The sequence below is a fragment of the Ochlerotatus camptorhynchus genome, unplaced genomic scaffold, assembly GCF_037179485.1.
Source record: "Ochlerotatus camptorhynchus isolate MF236.1 unplaced genomic scaffold, CSIRO-AGI_Acam_v1.1 ptg000170l, whole genome shotgun sequence".
In the NCBI taxonomy this organism is placed as follows: Eukaryota; Metazoa; Arthropoda; class Insecta; order Diptera; family Culicidae; genus Ochlerotatus; species Ochlerotatus camptorhynchus.
Window position 1 is genome coordinate 598,178 of NW_027040660.1, and position 20,352 is coordinate 618,529.

Consider the following 20,352-nt stretch of genomic DNA (forward strand, 5'->3'; position numbering starts at 1 on the left):
TTGTTCCTGCAATATTTATTTATTCTCCCGCATAAAAAATCAAAGCAAAAGAAGGTAACGAGAAGTTGATACCCTCAGTCGTGTTCCAATCGAGAAAATTTCCTTTTTACAGACCATGGGCAACAAACAAGTCAAGCAGCATTTTGAGACTGCTCAGAAGACGGGAGTGTTAAAAATTTCCCAAATGAGGCTAAATGAATTTCCTTCTGCGCTGAAGGCATTCCCAAATGTGCTGAAAACGTTGGATCTGTCCGAAAATCGCTTCGTGGAGCTGCCGGGTGACGTTGGAAAGTTTACGATCTTGAAGCATATCAACGTTGCCGGAAATCGCCTAACATCGATACCGGAGATCATTGGTGTGCTGGTTAAACTTGAAACGCTCAATGCCATGAACAACCTTATCGTGAAATTGCCACCGGAACTGAGCCAGTGCAAAAATCTGAAGCAAATCAACTTTAGCAACAATCAAATCAACGAATTTCCCATCATGGTATGCGGTTTGAAGCAGCTGAACCTGTTGGATTTGTCACGGAATAAAATCACTTCGATTCCAGACGAAGTCAGCGGCCTGCAAGTGACGGAACTGAACGTCAATCAAAATCAGATCTCTGCAATATCGGAAAACGTTGCCCTGTGCCCAAAGTTGAAAACATTCCGGATAGAGGAAAACTGTTTACAAGCCAGTGCAGCCCTGTCCAAAATTTTAAAGGATTCGCAGATCTGCAATCTGTCTGTGGACGGCAATCTGTTCAGTTCCAAAGCGTTCGCCGAACTGGACGGATACGATGCCTACATGGAGAGGTACACAGCCGCTAGAAAAAAGATATTCTAATTTGCCTTAACTTTTGAGATTGATATCTATTTGTTTATTTTTATGCACGCTTTCAAAGTGTATCAATGTTGGAGTGATTAATAAAGTAATCTAAATGCAGCCGCTAAGTTATTTGTCACGATCACGAACTGAAAACCCCCTCTGGAAGTGATATCTGCAACAATACGATAACCTGTGTCGTAAATTCAATGAACAATTTAATCCATCAGTCAACGCATAAATAAAACAGGTAGTAAATGTATCGCCACAAACCCGTACGCAAAAATGCAAATTCACATGTTCCCCCATCATACCACACACACTCCGAGATCACTCCTTCACGTCGCCAATTCCGTCCGCATTAATCGCGTACATGGCCTCACTCTCCGGCAAGCACGGCGAGTCATAGATCTTACAAATTCTGGTCTCACCCCGTCCCTTCCTCAGGTAAAGCCGCGTCGTCGAAGCATGAGCCAAAATGTGACCGCCGATAGGTTTCTTCGGATCCGGTGTGAACATAGCCGCCGCATCAACCTGTGCCACCACCTGGTTCGTAATGACGACCGCCACCCCAAATTCATCCGCCAATCGAAGCAACATTCTCAGGAACTTACCCAGCTGAACTTGCCGGGCGTTTAACTCGCCACGACCGCTGTAGTCGGTTCGAAAGAGAGCTGTCGCACTGTCCACGATTAGCAGAGCGTAACGAGATTCGACCATCATCGCCGACGCTTGAACTAGAAGTTTCATTTGATGGTCCGAGTTGAAAGCGCGAGCATAGACGACATTGTCCAGGACGTCCGTGCCGACTAGTTTGTATCGTTCGGCAACGGCCAGCAATCGTTCCGGGCGGAATGTTCCTTCTGTGTCAATGTACAAACATTTACCTTCACCACCGTTCTGACTTACCGGAAGCTGGCATGTGACTGCCAGTGTGTGGCAGATTTGAGTTTTGCCTAACGAAAACAGAATTTAATGTCTTCACCTTTTCGATTCATGAGATCTTGCGCTTACCAGTACGAAATTCTCCAAACAATTCCGTGATGCTTCCGGTTTCGATTCCTCCTCCAAGTAGCTTATCCAATTCCTTTGAGCCCGTAGTCAGCTGTATGATCTCCGATCGCTTCTGGTGGTACTCAGTGGCAGTGGTGAATCCCATCGGAACCAGCTTAGTTGCTTCCAGAAGGATCTTCTCTGCTTTGGCTTCCGATATGCCTTTGATCGCTACCAGGTGCTTGATCGGTGCGAATGCAACTGCTTCCACCGTGTGGAAACCGACTTCCGCGAGCTTTTTGAGATCACCCGAAGTAATTCCATTTCCCTGAAAATGTCGGTTCGATTCATGATTGAACATGGCACGCCATATAAAAAAAAACATCGTATACAAACCTCCAACTTTCCGATCAACAACGGTCCACAGTCGTCCTCTTCCTGATCGGCAGTGACTGCTGAGGATGCGTTCTTCTCCATCTGCTGAGCCATGTTGGAGGCTTTCTCGTTGGCCACTCTTAAAATTTCAGGAAATGCAAAAAAAAGTCCACTTTCTACGGCACCAACTGAAAACACACGAATGTTTACCTTCGAGTCCTTTGAATTTCTGATGATGGTGTTGGGAGCAAGCGGGAAAGAGACATCCATCCGCAGATTTTTCCCTCGCTGTCCGTTGCCACAATTTGATCTAGACAAGTAGAGCCGATGGCGATTGTGAGCAGGGATGCCAGGTTATATTTTTCACAAAAACTTAAGTTATGATCACGCTCGTTTCGATCTCCTCAAAATAGATAAATAAACTTTAACTCAAACGCTATTTTGAGGTTACTCATTTTTGAGTCAAAAACGCCTCAGTCGAGCCAAAAGGGAAGTTACTCAAAAATGAGTAAACATGCATTTACACAAGTTTGAGTAAACGTGCCTATGGAGGAAACTGGGTAACGGATACTCAGATGATGACATTTATCAACTGAGTAAAGGTTACCCATTTCAATAGCAGAGTTTCGTATTTCAAAGCCATATGTTAAACCACCGACAAACCGACATGACACTTAATTCTAACTTATGCCCGAAAATCGTAAACGGCCGATTTAAATGTGCAGTCAAAACCGAGGTCATAGTTTAAGATCTGTCAATTTGCTGCCATGTTGTATCCAAAACGGACATTTCCCGTACGATTTGACGGTTTGTTTGAATACGTCAACTCATGTAGGCCGGTCTATAACTTGACTGTCTATAGTCACTGTCACTGAAAAAGTTAATGAAACAGAGGGGGAACAAAGTCCCAGATTTATTCAAATTTTGCTAAAAATTACTCTAAAGTTTGATTTACTGGTTTATCGTCGGAGAAATCTATTTTATCGGATTCATTCGATATAATCGTGCTAAAATCTCTAAAAACAAATAAAATCGATTTTTATCGGTCACATCTCTTATAAATCTGGTAACATCTCTATAAGTATCATGACAGGTAACGATGACAGACGTTTGTTTATAAGAAAGGAACGACGTGAAATCTCAACCAACAATTCAAAAAGGCGGATCAACTTTTGTAATTATATCTTATAATGTTCTTTTCTCGCAAATAGAAGCTCGCCTTGCCAAATCAACAACACCGTCGGCTAGGGAAAATTTTCTCCTATCCGATGGTGGAATTGGTTTGCGTAGCCGTGCTTCAGTTTGCAAGATAAGATCATTACAAATTTGCTGATCCATCTTTTAGTATTGTTGGTTGATAAATCTGTTCAAAAATCATTTATGGTGATTCCTTGAAGAGTCCACAAATTGCCTGATGATGGCTGAAATGCCCTGATACTTCAAGTGTTCTAGAGCACAAATTTCGGACACAGTTGTGACATCACTCATGAAATTGAAACTCCCTGTTTGCTGCATCAAATGTGAAGTTCCAGTTTCATTGTTGTATGTTTTGCGGCAGCTGTACCAACCAGTGAACACTCGTGTTTATTGCAGTTACCGAGTGGACGTAATTTGTGATGAGCCCCGGTCCCTTTCTAATTGTATCATTATTTATGTACGGTCCATATATTTGAAATGACGTTTCACATTCTTCTACACTGAAACAAAGATAATAGTTAGGAATACTATTTTGCAGAAAACACTTATTTTCAGTATAACTACGCTTAATACCGTTAAATCTACCATGATTTCAGTATAATTGACTATAAATATAATCAAATTTACTATCATTCTGTCAAAACTACTATGCTTACTCAAACGGCATAGTAGTTTTGATAGAAAAAATGGTAAAATTAAATGAATTTCGTTTCTGCTAAAATCTATTGGTGGGAGTATTTAATTTAAACCATCAATATAGTATTTTTGCCAATGGATTTTGTTTCTGTGTAGTGATGGCCGATTTTCATTCGAATTATCGATTAATCGATTAACGAACCGAAAAGTAAAATATTTGTAATCGGTTATATCATGCCGATATAAGCTTTAACATCTCCAGAGGATCATCATCGATCGTTTCAAACATGTGCTGCACTCTCATTGGTGGAAAAATGGTAGCACAGCGAACAAAAAAAAATCGATAAGTTGTTAATCGAGTAATTAAAAAATAGGCCACCTCTGATTTTGGTGTGTTTGTTTTGATCAAAATGAGCGCAAAATTTCATCTCTTCCGAGGGGGCAGCAAAACAACAAAATTACCTTGAATACGGGGGGTATTCATTGGATGAAAGGGACCGTGAAAGAGGACACTAAAATAGAAAGTTTTTCTTCCGACAGTTTCATCTTAGTATTCATCTTTGGCTGTATTCTTGAAGTGATAGTATAGTATAGTGATAGTATAGCACATTACACACATTATAGGAAGTGCAGAAACGTATATGTCACGACTGGGAATTCTCGGATATCTCCAAGGTCATTACTGATTTCCATCATTACCTCAATAGACTTTCCCAATCTTTGGCATCCGGTGAAGATCAGCATTGATGGCACCTACCGTTTGGTCTTGGGTTTGGTCATGTTTGGCCATCAATTGGGTTCTTTAATTTTGAAAAATATGTCCGTTTTTATATATCATCTGAAAGAGCTTCGTTTTCTGAGCACAGTGATATTTTTTTTTTGAACCCACACACTTTCATCTCGATTTTTAAATCAAGATTTAAAGCAAAATGATATCATCACTGTTTGACACTAAACTGACAAACTGACAGCTCGCTCCCATACAAAGAGACACCGAGGGGCGCGAATAAGGTGATTTTTGCAAATGTAATCGTACTTATTTAAAATAGTTCCAGTGTACCAAAATTTATGAAATTTTGGGTTTGGGTTCCATTTTTAATGCAGATTACGAATATGCATTTACCTCAATACCCTTAAAGAACCCAATTATGTTGCCAAATCTTCGGACAAATATCGTTGCTTCCAGAGTTTGAATATGCAACAATTGTAGAAGCAGGTGCCCATGAAAGTGACAGTTCACATCACAAAATACACTAAAACAACATCAGCATAATGCTCGATAATTCTACCACATCCAAGATTATCGATGAATAGTGTGTGAAATCGAATGATATCGGCAGGTGCTTGTTATTATTCATTACGACTCGAATTTATCTTAAAAAATCGAAATTTTGAAGCGAATTTTATATAAATCCGTTATATGAAATGTAATGCGGATTACTTTCATTCTCCTTGAATGAAACGGACAGTGTGTTTCCATCTTTTTATTCGAGACCACCCACCCCCGGATGCAGTTTTAGGGTTTTAGTGCTGAACGAAGCAGCCATTTTCGCCGTTTCGTACCTGAATAAAAGTCTAACTTTTTCAAAGGATCCCGTTGAGATGAGTCTATTGGTATATGTTATTCGTCTCTCCAGGTCTTGGAAAGAAATTATGTTTTCAAGTGATATCATAGCCTTTCGGTACACCTTGGCAGGGCGTCACAATATCAGATTCAATCGACCAAATCGAAACGACGAAGAGACTGCTGGCTTTCTTTTTCTGTTAAAGTCGAACAGCTTCGCAGCATTCTAGAACCTCAGTCGACGTGCATAAACAAATATTCAATCGCTTGTCTCTCTTTCTCCCGTCGGTCCATTGGTCTTCCTTTCAAGCTTCAGGGAAACGGATGAGCAAAAAAGCGCCCGACTTTGATAGTTTTCTCTTTCATGAAACACATCAACAGAGGTTTCATGACGTAAAGGGTGATACGGTCAAAATTTGGTCAATATCAACTTGACGTATTTCTTTCAATTTTGCATTTAAAAAACCTGAACACCCCTCATTTTGAAGGTGTGTGTGTGTAGAATGTTGCTCCTATTTTGATTTTGGAATTCACTCTTCAGTTGTCAAAATGCCGTCCAAGCAAGAAGAGCAGCGTATCAAAATTTTGCTCGCGCATCGCGAAAATCCGAGCTACTCGCACGCAAAGTTGGCAAAATCGCTAAAAGTTGCCGAATCAACCGTTACAAATGTAATTAAAGTGTTTGGGGAACGTTTGTCGACAGCCAGGAAGTCTGGATCGGGGGGAAATCGAAAACCGGAAGCCGCTGAGACGACAAAGAGAGTTGCCGGTAGTTTCAAGCGAAACCCTAACCTCTCTCTCCGAGATGCCGCAAATAAGCTGGGTGTATCGTCTACAACCGTGCATCGAGCCAAAAAACGAGCCGGACTATCGACTTACAAGAAGGTAGTGACTCCAAATCGCGATGATAAACAAAATACGACGGCCAAAGCGCGATCCCGGAGGCTGTACACGACGATGCTGACGAAGTTTGACTGCGTGGTAATGGACGACGAAACCTACGTCAAAGCCGACTACAAGCAGCTTCCGGGACAGGAGTTTTATACGGCAAAAGGAAGGGGAAAGGTAGCAGATGTTTTCAAGCACATGAAACTGTCAAAGTTCGCAAAGAAATATCTGGTTTGGCAAGCCATCTGTACCTGTGGCTTGAAAAGCAGCATTTTCATAGCTTCCGGGACTGTCAACCAAGAAATTTACGTGAAAGAGTGTTTGAATAAACGTCTGCTGCCTTTCCTGAAGAAACACGGTTGTTCCGTACTGTTTTGGCCGGATTTGGCATCTTGCCATTACGGTAAAAAGGCCATGGAGTGGTACGCCGCCAACAACGTGCAGGTGGTTCCCAAGGACAAGAACCCTCCCAACACGCCAGAGCTCCGCCCAATTGAGAAATACTGGGCTATTGTCAAGCGGAACCTAAAGAAGACCAAAAAAACTGCTAAGGGCGAGCAGCAGTTCAAGGCAAACTGGCTTTCTGCGGCGAAGAAGGTGGACAAGGTGGCTGTACAAAATCTGATGGCAGGGGTCAAGCGTAAGGCCCGGCAATTCGGATTTGGAAAAGCGGAAGCCTAACTGAATATTTTTCCTGAATTTTATACTAATTGAACTTGAAAAAGAAATTTAATTTGATTTTTTAAATAAACGATTTCACCGATTTACACGCGTTTTCCCTTGACCAAATTTTGACCGTATCACCCTTTATATGACGGAAAATGAAAATTTAATTTAATAACATATTTAAAGCATTTCCCGAATAGAAATTGTAATGTAGGAAACATCAGCAGACATCTTCAATACATTAAATTTTAACGTGTATTTCTGTACCCTTAATGTATTCAGACTTCAGTGTGACGTCGAAGTACATAAAAATACATTAGCCTCAAACGTTACATTAGAATCAAACGTCTTGGCGATGTAAAATTTGACATCAGAATACATCCAATGACAACAGAACCAAACGTTACATTAGAATCAAAGTTCATCACGATGTAAATTGTTGTCCCTCGGTCCCTCGCCGCATGCAAAGTTTGTTTTGTCCTGAGTCAGCACTACACGGCAAATGAGAACGAATCATTTGCAACGTCCTATTGTAACTTAAAAATACAAAATGTCATCATAACGTATAATGACTTCATAATTCCGAAAAAAACATGTTTCCGGGCGGAATAAGTTTCATCAAGCATTATGATGGTACACAAGATGGGCCACAAGTTTATATAAAATTTAAAGTGTGGTTCGCAATCAGGGAAAGACTGAGTTTTAAGAAAGTACAATTCTAATGTAAATGTTTCATAAATAATACCAATTTAGAATTCTCTACTATCTAATAACTATTTCTTCGAACTTTTAATCAGTTCGTATAACAATTTGGCCAACGTATAAGATACTTTACTTTTGCTGGTCCGACGTCCCTCAAGATTTGACCTGTATAACAAAGTTGTGCCAACTAACTCGGTCCCTGGCTGCTTGTCTCCAATTTCTCGAGCGTCTCACACTTCCTACATCTTGCTCCACTTGGTCTAACCACCTAGCACGCTGTGCTTCTCTGCGTCTTGTACCGGCCGGATTTGAGGGAAACACCATTTTTGCGGGATTGTTGTCCGGCATTCTTACAACGTGCCCCGCCCATTGTACCCTTCCACCTTTAGCGACTTTCTGGATATTGGGTTCGCCATAAAGCTACGCCAGTTCGTGGTTCATTCTTCTCCTCCATACACCATTTTCATATACCCTGCCAAAGATGGTCCTAAGCACGCGTCGTTCGAAAACTCCCAGTGCTCCTCGAGCATTGTCCATTGTCATTTTTCATGCACAATAATTTTGTTTATTATATATTTGCAGTTCGTCAATAAGGCAGCTCAAAACTTTCCGCATTTTTCGAGCATCTGTGCAATTTTTGGAGCGATCCGTGAAGGGGAAGGCTTGCCACTTGTAACAGTGGACCAAACAAGCCAGCAACCCCGTCCAAAGTGTCATGCATTATTGACAAATTGGCACAGCGGGTCGATTTAAAGGGAGATCTGGAGGCGCAGCTATCACATTGTCATGATTGTCTGGTAGTTCACTCAAAAATGCTATAACAATCGCCAAGCTCGCTGTAATGTCACCAAGTGCCTCGTCACCCACGAATAGGCGCCTATGTCAGTGGTCTAACAACTCTTAGCGCGCTAATGGCATAGTTCCCCTGCCGCATAGAGAGTTGCCGCAATGATATTAGGTTAGCTAAGGTCAGTTAACTTACTGGTGGGAAACGGGAGCTTTAGCATTGACTATTATGTACGCATTTTTATGAAGTTATCTAACAATAATGGTGTGTAGCGTTTACACGATCATGTTTCTTATTCTAATGTGTTGTAAATATGAAGCATTTGAAAAGTAAGATTCTAGTGTTTTGTATATCTAAAAACATTAGTAAACATCTACATTTGAAAACATTCAAACAATGTTTACTTTAAATATTTTGTACATCTGAAAACATCAGAGAACAACAAACATGAAGTACAATTGAAAACATCAGAACAACGTTTAGCTCTAACGTTGTAGGAAAACATCCAAAAACGTTTGGTTCTAACATCAGGAAACATCTACATTAGAAAACATCTGAAAATATTTACATATAAAAACATCCAAACAACGTTTAGTTCAAACGTTTTTTAACATCTGAAAACATCCAAAAACGTTTGGTTTTAACATCAAGAAACATCTACATTAGAAAACATCAGAAAACGTTTACATATAAAAACATCCGAACAACGTTTAGTTCTAACGTTTTTTACATCCGAAAACATCCTTAAAACGTTTGGTTCTAATGTCAATAGATTGAAATTTTTGACGTCAGATTTTCTGATGCATACACCATGTTACGTTGCTTAAATACAACTAAATCATAATGTTTTCTAATGTTTGACATCAGGCATACATTTGATTTCGATGCTGATGTAGACATCAACATCAAACGTTGGGCTAATGTAAATTTCTAATCGGGAGGCTTGCAATTGCTCATTACAGCTAAAATGCTTCTTCTTTCCTTTATTTAACGTCGGTCTCTGTTCCGCAATCTAGTGCCAACCACCGACGGACATTGATTGCCATCCATTGACGGCAATCGAATGTGCAGAAAGGCAGCTTCCACACCTGCGTAGGATATCGCACCCATTCAACACACATGGGCCGGGACCAACGACTTTACTTCCCTTCCGAAGGAAGACGTGACCAGAGATTTTTATGCCTCAGAAAAATCCCACCGACCTCGGCTGGGATTGAACCAGCTAAAATGCTATTTTTCGTTATTATGAAACAGTGGGATGCTATAATGATAATTTTTATTTGTAAGATGCAAGAAGAGGTGGTAAAGATTGTATATGACATATAAAATTTGTCAATTTTGCTTTCAGAAGGTCACAACTAGCGATTAGCTGTAACGATGAGCAACGCGATGAGCGAGCAATCAGCGATCATAATATAGTTGTGACCTTCTAAAAGTAAAATTGACAAATTTTATATGTCATATACAATCTTTACCACCTCTTCTTACATCTTACAAATGAAAATTATCATTATAGTATCTCATTGTTTCATAATAACGAAAAATAGCATTTTAGCTGTAATGAGCAATTACAAGCCTGGTTCGTGGATTTTCCTATGTTTCGAGGGCTGCATCGATTAGCTTGGGACCGAAGAGAGTACCAGAGCTGAACCAAAAAGTTGAGCACGTTTCTTCGGGACCTTCTAGTCTTAGAGTTACCTCTATGGTATTATCAACAATCAATACGAAACTGACGATTTAAAATTGGCTCACTACTTGACTAGCCTATTGGTCCCAAGCAATTGGACTAACGTACCCCATTCTAGTATAAATTCCAGTACTACACTATGTTTGTTTTGATTCGCTATGAAAGTTTGACAGATAAAATGAGGGGTTCGTGGATTTTCCTATGTTTCGAGGGGTGCATCAATTAGCTTGGGACCGAAGATAGTACCAGAGCTGAGCCAAAAAGTTGAGCACGTTTCTTCGGGACCTTCTAGTCTTAGAGTTACCTCTATGGTATTATTCTGCCAAACAGTTGTCTATATCTTGGTCATAAAAGTTATAAAGAATAGGGCAGAGACATGAGCCTTGGGGCAGGCCCATGTTGTTCTAGACAGTTGAATCAACAATCAATACGAAACTAACGATTTAAAATTGGCTCACCACTTTAGTAGCCTATTGGTCCCAAGCAAACGATTAACGTACCCTATTCTAGTTGAAATTCTATTACTACACTATGTTTGTTTTGATTGGCTATGAAAGTTTGACAGATAACATCAGGGGTGTGTGGATTCATGCAGAACATGCAGGGGTGAGTGAAATAGCTTGGGACTGCTTGGGACCGTTGTTCTGGTACTGTTACCTCTATGATATTACCATCCAAAGCTCTACCAAAAACCGAGCGCTTGGCCATAGTTGTATCAGGTGAAGGCATTAGCAAATTATTGGCTGTTCCACCCATCGAAAACTCTACGGGGGCACAACAAGCAGAACCGGTGTACAATGCAGTCGTCGAATGGGGGCTTGCGGCCAGGTATGATCTTAAATCTTGTATGTTCACTTATCATTTTATCGTTTGTTTTCAGAATTATGTTCACATCTTTTGATACTACTGCATCAAACACCGGTAGAAAAAAAAGTGCGTGTCAGTACCTGGACAAATTGTTTAAGAGGCAGCTTATAGGCCTCCCTTGTAGACACCACATACATGAACTGCTACTTGGCAAAGCTTTTAAAATTCTGAAATTTGAAACGTCAAAGTCTCCAAATGTTGAGATTTTTAAGGAATGATGGATGATGATTTTTTTTAAATAGCTATTTCGGAAATAGAAAGATTGGCGTTATTGGAGTTTTATGAAAAACAAATTAGAGAGCAACACCACCGTGGTGATTACCGAGAGGTTCTACAACTTGCTATTTTATATTTGGGTGGAAAAATCGATGAAAAATTACAAATAAGAGCTCCTGGTGCGTTCCACAATGCAAGGTGAATGGCCAAAATCATTTAATCTTTCGGCATGAATTTGCTTTACCAGATAAAACTAAAAATCAACTAGCTCGATTTTGTGTGTTCATCGTAAAAATTTATTTTAAAAGTTGGTTTCTTTCTCCGTGTGCTGCGATGGCACCCAACAACGATCTGAACCTGTTAAAAATATTGAAGGAATATGAAACTGTTGATGAAGACGTTGCGAAAGTAGTACATAAAGGAATTTTAACTCACTTGCAATATTTGGACAACAGCCTTATCGGACTATGTCTGTTCGACGAAAATGTAGGCCTCCCGGTTAAGAAAAAGGTCATCGAAGCCTTACTTCTATCAGGTAAATGCTTTAATTGATACATTTGCATTTAATTTTCTAATGATTTTTTTTACAGATACTCATAAAAACATTACAGCCAGATCCATTGTTGAATCCAACGATATTTCAACGATTGAACTACACTCGTGTGTACAAGGCAGCAGTGGTATTGAAAACTTATTCAATGCTCTCTAAATTCCGAAGTCGTTGCTGAATGTCGATATGGAGCAGTGGAGTAGTTCCATCGAGTTTAAAAATGCCAAAAGACGGGTTCAATGTTTGGAAGTAGTTAATGATAATGCAGAGCGTGGTATAGCATTGATTAAGGTTCAATTTACTTTGATACTTTTTGAAAAATTTCATAAGCAGTTTTTTCCGACGCATTATTTCAGATTGCAAAAAGCTCACACTATTCGATTCCTTTTGATATTTTACACAAAATGACGCGAGCTTTTTGCAATCTAAAATAATGCGTCGAAAAAAACTGCTTTGAAGTTTTAAAACATGCATCAAAGTAAATTGAACCTTAAAACATATAATTCAAAACTATCAACGGATGAAGATCAAAAGCAGTGCATTTTACAATTAGTTGAAGAGTACCAGGAAATCTGATTTGGTGTAGTTAATAAGGAAATATATGGCAAAGTATAAAACAAGTATTTTTTCATCTTTTCAGGCACATGTTCCTCTTGTGTAAAACTCATGATTCCCAAAAAAAAACACAGATTAACGCAATTCAGGATATTTTTACAATTGATTTTAGGAATTTCTGATGAAAAGTTGTGGTTTTTCATATATTTTTGAATTTTTGGACCACCCTAATGAAGAATAATTGGACCACCCTAGTGAATTATTTCGTATTAGATCCTAAATGGTGGTTTAATTCGATATATAAGCAGGTTGGAGACAATTGTGAACAGTTTTAGAAGCCGACTCATCAATCTTCTATATTACATATGAACTCATGAAAAAAATCTAAGTCCCAGAAAGTCGATTTTCGAAAAAAAAAAAATCGAGATGACACCAAATCTCGACGTTTCATGCATTTTTAAGACATTTGGCATCAAACATTTTTTTCTGATTTCCGAAATTTCATGTACCTCCTACCCCCCCCCCCCCCCCCCTGGGAGATTTTCGAGAGTGAAAAAAGTCAAATTTGACGCGTTTGTGCCACCCCTAAAGCCTGGTACGCAGCTGAAAAGTAATGACGTTTTTACGTGCTACGGGATTGGAAGATTGCCGTAAAATCTCAACGCAGATGTCGCCACTGCATGATGATGATAATGTTGACAGACTGCATATAAAATTCGTGAAAATTAGCGTTAAATCATAATTTTCATCAAGCCTGTGTAAAATCCTTCCAATATAACATTCGAATTGAAGAAGAAAACGTTTTCACGATCAGACTGATATGCATCTTTGACTTTTCCAGTTGAACTTTCATTAGATATATTCATTTCATTTCGCGGCTCCATCAATGCTGCATTGTAAATATGATGTAAACAGAAGTAAATTGCTCAATTACTCAAAATAAAGATGATTTGTATTCTTGTTATCACTTTGAAGACCATCTAGCACCATTTTATAGCATGGTGCGTGTTGAGTAAAGCAAGTTCCGTTGCGTTTTCCGTCGAAAATTGTGAGTATCAATATGTTTTCTTAGAAAAGGCCAAAATGAACATTTATTTAATATTGGCGTCCTATACAACCAATTCTCCATTACCACCAGCATGATACAACCTTTCATAAGTAAATGAACTTAATTTCCACTTTCATCTTAGTGTAAATCTCACATATTTACCATTTTCTGAAAAATGCAGCTGCGCAGGAGGTAACCTCTCCCTGTGGGTGCAAACTTGTTATGCATAATTTGCCATGAAAACATCTCCGATCCATACCGAAATAATAACAAATAGTTTTCAAACACGTTTTCTTACACGATTCAAGCAAAAGTTTCCACGGGAAATTATTAGTTTTTCTTAATGGACCGATTTGCCCCAAAAAGCGTCTGTTTTACTTGGAAAATTTGGAAACTATCCTCCTTCTAGTAGTTCTCACTTCGAAATGTAGGTGGCGAAAGCTTGGAAAAGTTTCACTGCAAGACGCCAATAGGACACGGAATGCTAAAGAAATTTCTTTTCCTTAGCATTTCTTGACCCAGTACGCAGTTCAAAAGAAATCGGTAAAGGAAAGATCGATTACATTAGTATCGTGATCGACATGAAGGTGGCGCATTCTGAATGCAATTTCACTTTCCTTGCGGAATAATGGTCTGATCAATTATTCCGTTAGGTAATGTTGGCGTTTATTGCAAAACTGATGTTTTGGATGCATTTAAACAACATAAACACTAATAAGTGTTGATTTTACAATTTGACCACATCTCCCTATAATCTCAAAATTTAGCAGACTATAGCTGTCAAATTTTCTTTTGGGAAAAATCCTCAAAAATTACTTTTCCGTTTTCTTTTCAGCTGCGTACCAGGCTTAAATCATGTCCGATTGAGCTCAAATTTTGCATTGGGTCATTTTTCGAGGCAATAAACATTTTGTATATGGTTTGTTAGCGAAATTAAAAATAACCATTTTCGCTGGCAGTCTAGCACAGTTCGAAAAAGTAGTGTAAATTTCTGTTCAATATGATGCACATAAATGGAGCGTAACATATCATATACGTTCACATTATATATCATGTAAAGTTCTGACACATTTCATGCAATGCAGCAAATATTGTAAACAAAAGCCCATCTTTTTAAACAACATTGTTTGCAAGTTGCTCGGTTGCGTGAAAAGAAATACAAGTCTACGTGAATGAATATTTACATCACAATTAAAATTCAGAATTTTTATCTGTGAGTGTACGTCGAATTCATAGAAAATTTAAAGTAAAGAATTGCCGACATAAATCTTTATAGGGCTCATTACGGATGTCACTTCACGGTGAAAACTTGTCACTTGTCGTCACGGTGAAGTGATTCCCATTTGATTTGTACGACAATCACGGCTCTTATTCTGAGTATCACTTCCTTATCACCATGTAGTGACACCCGTAATAAGGCCCTATTTCTGCATAAAGAACTTTGAAGAAGTTTCACGAACGGTTGGTCAGGCTTGGCTTTGTTTTGTCTTTACTCAGCTTTTCGTTGGACCGGTTAAACGATTCGATTTGGGCAAGTTGGCGTTGCTCAAGGACAATCTTTGGTCGTCGGTGAAGGAAGTGAAACCGGAGGTGAACGTATGCCTGAAAGAGGAACGATGGGAAGGCTCGAGTGACGATCGATTTGACGCTAGAGGATAGGCAGTTGTGCCACATAAATGGAAGATGCAAGTGTAGTGAACTCGTCTAAACCTGTCTAAACCTCACTTGGAAAGTGAGAGCTCTGAAGAGAATGAGTCCCACAAAGGGAAGTTGAGTATGTAAAGGAACAGGAGAAATATACGAATTCAGAACTTGTTAGACAAACCACCAAACTAGACATGTTTACTTTAGCAACGATCTCGCTCGGTCTGATTCCTTCCTACATACCAGACTTATGGTTTATACCCCCAGAGGTAAGTGATATCTCCCAACAATAAAAACATCGGTCAAATTGCTTGCATTACGTAACTACTGATTATAAATTCTGCTTTATTGATCTATCTCTAACTGTTGTGTATACGTAAAACAAACACTACATCACTACGGTTACATATATGTGTATAAGATATATCTTCATAAAAGTTTGCTTTGTATCATTATTTCCTCATGTGTATTGTAAAACATCCATATGTTGCATTTGTTGTTGTTGTTGTTGTTGTTCTTCAGATTATTATATTTGAATTTAGTTCACTTGGCTTCTCTGATGGCAAATAAGAAACAGTACACAATGGTACGTTGGAAAAAAATCATTGGAGGAAAATCTGAAAACTGCCAAGCAAACTGAAAAGAAATGCAAAATCCCAAATAAAATAATAAAGTGGAAATGTTCTTTAGTGTACTTATGGCTAACAATTCTGTTATTGATCTGCTTCACCAGTGTTTAATTTATTTTAACGAAAACTCAGTGACATTCATTTCGGAACTAAATGCACTCCCTCAATGTCAACGTGATTACTTCTGTTTGTGCTATTGTTTGAAAATGATGATTTAGAAGGAAGATCTATTGGACAATCTGTATTTTTATCTACACGACGACGCGTACAAGTGAGATTAGCTGATAATTGTATAAATCTCCTCTAGCAAAGCTTTTTCTCCCGCTAAAAGTTGTCACTGTCTTTCCGAACTGTCATTGTACTTTTCTAAAAATCTATGTTGAATCTCTACACCGTCACCCAGAAATTTAAAAAAAAGCTTAATATGTAAAATTAAACACACAAAATAATCTAAAATCTGTAAATAGTACCATCAACAACACAAATTAGACTAATTATGAAAAAAAAAGATTATAATCATTAACAAATATTTTCCCTAAAAAACTCCACTCGACCTTTTCATATCCATCATTACTATCACGCTAATGCTTCTTTATATTTGTATTTGTTTGCTTAATTTTTTGTATACTTTTGTGAAAAAAAATCCTGTTATTTTTTGTATTACCTAAGCATTATCGTTTTTCGCGGCTTGAAATATCTCCAGTTGAAAACTTGCACAAATCGGTATATATAGGTTAGGAAAGGGCTTCCAAAAAGATCGAGAAAAGTTCAAGAACCAAAACTCATTTGCAAATGTTCGAGAAATCTAAACTTACGTCCAAAACTGCATAAACTTATCAACTTAGAAATCAAATTGAATCATTTAAATCATTCAAGAATAGCCTTAGAGAATAGCACACAATCAAATGAGATTATTTTGCAAAATCTCATTGACCGGGATGGTCATTTCGTAGTCCTGCTGTTGCTGATGCTGCGTAGCACCATCGTACTCGTCATCATCCTCATCGGTGCGAAGACCGCTGATGGCCATGGCCGGATCCAGCACCGACAGCAGATTGACACCCGTTTCGCCGTGCGGATCGTCGTGCATCATTCCGAGCTGGGCGGTCGGCGTGGTGGCCAACGATTTCGGAATGCGATCGCCGTAACCGGCGGCCAACGAGAGACCGTAGTTCTGCGGGATCTTCTTCGGGTCCAAGCCCTGCTTGATGGCACGCCAGATTTCCAAATCCGAAGGAGTTAGCAAGCTCGGCGAAACGGTCATCATGAAGTCGTCGTCGTCGACGTTGCCGCCACGGTGCAGCGTTGGCGTGCAGATGTCATCCGTTTGGATGGTGAGCTGGCCGGTGGGTGCAGTGCTGGTGGTGCTTCCCAGCATGGGATTGGCCAAGATCGGGATACGGTCTTCGTCCTCGTCGTCGGTCACTGAGGGAGGGATGAAGAGATGGTAAGGTTAGCATTTTTTTTTCAGTATAGGAACAACATTTTAAACAGGAGATACGTGCACTATTCATGATTGAACAGAGGAAATTCGATACTTACACTCATTGTGATCATGCATCAAGCCGTCTTCGGCGATCAATCCTTCCGATGGAAAGTCAGGAATGTTGGCCTGCAGAGACACGGATTTTTCATTAGGATACAGAGTAACTTGATGAGTATTTACTAGTTTGAAAGTGTTTAGATTCCTACTTAATCAGCATAAGTATAGTTCCTTTGATAAGCTTCATCTCGTTGTGCAATATCTATTTGTCTCGGTTTCTAATATTATACCTAATTAATATATTTGATTGTAAACTAGGTTTCTTGTAGTTCTAATCGTGATCGTTTTCGGATTGTTTTATGATGAACCAAGCAAACATCTGTATTGTAAGTCTTTCATTGTAATGAAACAACTTGACTTCGAACAAAAAATACACAACGCTTCTGGAACCGTTTCCAATTCATCCTACTTTAGTTACGAGTCATGGGTCAATGTAAGATGTTATGCGAATTTCTATTTTGTTTACCTTAATTATTTGACAGAATTCACTCGTGACCACTGGATTAGTCGTACTAGGGCAATACCCAACTAACAATTTTAAAAATGACTTGCAAAGCCTGTAAAAGCGTGTGTTATCTGGTCAAAACAGAAAACGTTTAACCTTAATGATTATAATGAACCAAAATTGAAAATGTAGGGGAAATGTATGTAATGTCGGCCTAAGTGTCCCTAATTTGGGCCCATACATAAATTCAGCAATCGACTAAATTATCAATAGCAACCAAAAATATCCATTAGTACCGTCCCAATGACGCGTTCATCTAGATAAAATTGATCAATAGCAGATTTTTAGCGATGGGCCAATGTTAGATCCATAGGCCAACATTAGAGCCATTTCCCCTATTGCTTTTTTATAATAAGCTGTGCGTCAGTGCTGAATGGAACAAACTGCTGTCTTCCGGAACTCCACTATTTGCCAGCAAATTAAAGGAGTAACACTACACAATTTTTACAATTCCTCTTCACATTATTAATAATTATTATTTCAAATTTGAATTTAACGAAAAACATCCCGCAGCAAAACTTACTTAAACTAAAATACATATGTCGTTTTCGTTTTTGCGGTGTAGGTACACCGGTGCTACACTGCCACACACCGAAAAAATTTATTGTGTAGATATACACGGTAAGAAAAAAGTACCCAAAATTGAGTTCCTTTCACTCAACACGTGGCTTCCGTGGGGCTAGGTAAAATTAAGTTAAAGAAGAAAACTCAATTTTGAGTAATCCTGATCATGAATCCACGTTGACCAAGTTGACAAAAAAAATAATAAAACGGAGCAGACTGGAACCGAACCATGGACGTTGAGATTACGGAGCCCGTGTGTTGACCACTCGTCTATCAACGCTTGTGAAAATGAAATGGTTAAAGGCGCATAAGAGCAACCTCAATGAAAATAAACTTATATTTGAGTTCATTTATTATTACTTAATATTTGAGTAAATTTTAACCAACGCCGCTTTTCTGATTCACTCAACGGCGGACCTCAAATGATAGAACCCAACGTTGAGTTTTTTTTAACTTAATTTTGAGTATTTTTTTCTTGCCGTGTAGGATGCACCTTTGCTTACAAACAACTGATGTTGAGCTGTCAAAGACTCGCGCTTATTCCTGCTTACACTACACCCATAGAGGTAACTCTAAGACCACTGGGTCCCGAAGAAAATCATTATTATTTTTGGCTCACTCAGTACCAGAACAACGGTCCCAAGCAGTCCCAAGCTATTTTACTCACCCCTGCATGTTCTGCATGAATCCACACACCCCTGATGTTATCTGTCAAACTTTCATAGCGAATCAAAACAAACATAGTGTAGTAATAGAATTTCAACTAGAATAGGGTACGTTAATCGTTTGCTTGGGACCAATAGGCTACTAAAGTGGTAAGCCAATTTAAAATCGTTAGTTTCGTATTGATTGTTGCTACACCAGTGCTACACCGCAAAAACGAAAACGACATTACATTTACCAGCGTGACCTACTTCGATTCTTTCTTGGAATTCTGTCTGGAACCCCTTTGAAATTCGGTCTGCAATTCTCTCAGAAATTTTTCCGGAATTCCATTAGAATTCCTTCCGTAAATTACATGAAATCCTTTGCAAAAAATAGCATTATGTTTCGAAATAATCCAGGAATTTCTTCTGGAGTTCACTTGGCATTCCTTCTTGTACTCCCTTTAAGTGCGGCCTACATTCTCTCAGAAGTATTTCTGGAATTCCATCCGCAAGTTGCCATAAAATTCCTTTCAAAAAATTCCATCTGCAATTCTCTTGAACTGAGTTCAGACATTTTTCAGGTTTCTTTCTAGAATTCCCGTGGAATTTCTTCTGGGATTCCCTCGAAATTCCTTCTGCAACTCCGTAGACATTCCACCGACAAACGGACATGACACTTAATTCTGACTTATGCCCGAAAATCGTAAACGGTCGATTTAAATGTGCAGTGATCTGAACTGTCAAAACCATAGGATTTTTTGATCTAGATAAAAATAATTTGTCCAGAATAGACACGAGCCAATTCATAACTTTTTCTTGCGGGCTCTTGGTTTAGCTAAATATTTTCCCCGAACCCGGAGCCAGATGTTATAAGTGTGCTTGCGTTAGAAATTTCATTGTTTTTGCCATGGTCATTCATGCCGGTTTGTCGGTGGACATTCGGTCTGCAATTCTCTCAGAAGTTTTTCTGTTATTCTTTCCACACATTCCATGAATTTCCTTCAGGGATTCCCTTGGAATTCCTTCTAGGGTCATTTGCCGGAACTTTGCGGAGCCGATATTCATTGTTTAGATCACAAAATTACTAAATGAAATTCGTTAGTAAAGCGTGGGCCGTTTACTCGCGGCAATCTCGAGGTTAGGGGTAACCAATTGTAACAAATGGATGGCAGGGTAGGGATTGAGAACAAAAGGTTTTGATAAAAATGTGCTCTTGATCTCGAACTAAGCGACATATTGATGAAAAAGACAGACATGGGAGTACACCGATGGGGAGCT

The 20,352-nt window shown here is 39.0% G+C and overlaps 3 protein-coding genes across 4 annotated transcripts in view; 1 reads left to right on the plus strand and 2 right to left on the minus strand.

Annotated features, from left to right (window-relative positions):
* The first annotated feature begins 115 nt into the window (after positions 1 to 115).
* On the plus strand, positions 116 to 924 carry LOC135701646 (leucine-rich repeat-containing protein 57). The gene has a single exon (XM_065222500.1). It carries the CDS (start codon positions 116 to 118, stop codon positions 830 to 832), a length of 717 nt encoding a protein of 238 aa, XP_065078572.1. The 3' UTR covers positions 833 to 924.
* An 88-nt stretch (positions 925 to 1,012) lies between these two features.
* Positions 1,013 to 2,331, minus strand: spn-A (RAD51 recombinase homolog spn-A). The gene is made up of 3 exons (XM_065222495.1): positions 2,201 to 2,331; positions 1,826 to 2,132; positions 1,013 to 1,767 (listed from the first exon to the last, which is right to left on the minus strand). Exons 1-3 carry the CDS (start codon positions 2,291 to 2,293, stop codon positions 1,142 to 1,144), a joined length of 1,026 nt encoding a protein of 341 aa, XP_065078567.1. The 5' UTR covers positions 2,294 to 2,331; the 3' UTR covers positions 1,013 to 1,141.
* Positions 2,332 to 15,493: 13,162 nt separating this feature from the next.
* sima (similar) overlaps positions 15,494 to 20,352 on the minus strand; it is a 576,195-nt gene continuing 571,336 nt past the window's right edge. For both annotated transcript variants that reach the window (XM_065222464.1, XM_065222463.1), the window contains exons 11-12: positions 17,358 to 17,427; positions 15,494 to 17,240 (exon numbers count right to left, since the gene is read on the minus strand). In XM_065222464.1, coding sequence (XP_065078536.1) covers positions 16,717 to 17,240; positions 17,358 to 17,427 — 594 coding nt within the window. In that variant the 3' untranslated portion in view covers positions 15,494 to 16,716. The remainder of the gene's footprint in view (positions 17,241 to 17,357; positions 17,428 to 20,352) is intronic.

Bases quoted from the DNA above. Each gene is read 5' to 3' on its own strand.
- LOC135701646 (XM_065222500.1), top strand. From the start codon at position 116: ATGGGCAACAAACAAGTCAAGCAGCATTTTGAGACTGCTCAGAAGACG.
- spn-A (XM_065222495.1), bottom strand. From the start codon at position 2,293: ATGGCTCAGCAGATGGAGAAGAACGCATCCTCAGCAGTCACTGCCGAT. The intron at 2,133-2,200 runs GTTTGTATACGA...CGACATTTTCAG, and splicing joins TGTTGATCGGAAAGTTGGAG to GGAAATGGAATTACTTCGGG. The intron at 1,768-1,825 runs GTAAGCGCAAGA...TGTTTTCGTTAG, and splicing joins GTTTGGAGAATTTCGTACTG to GCAAAACTCAAATCTGCCAC.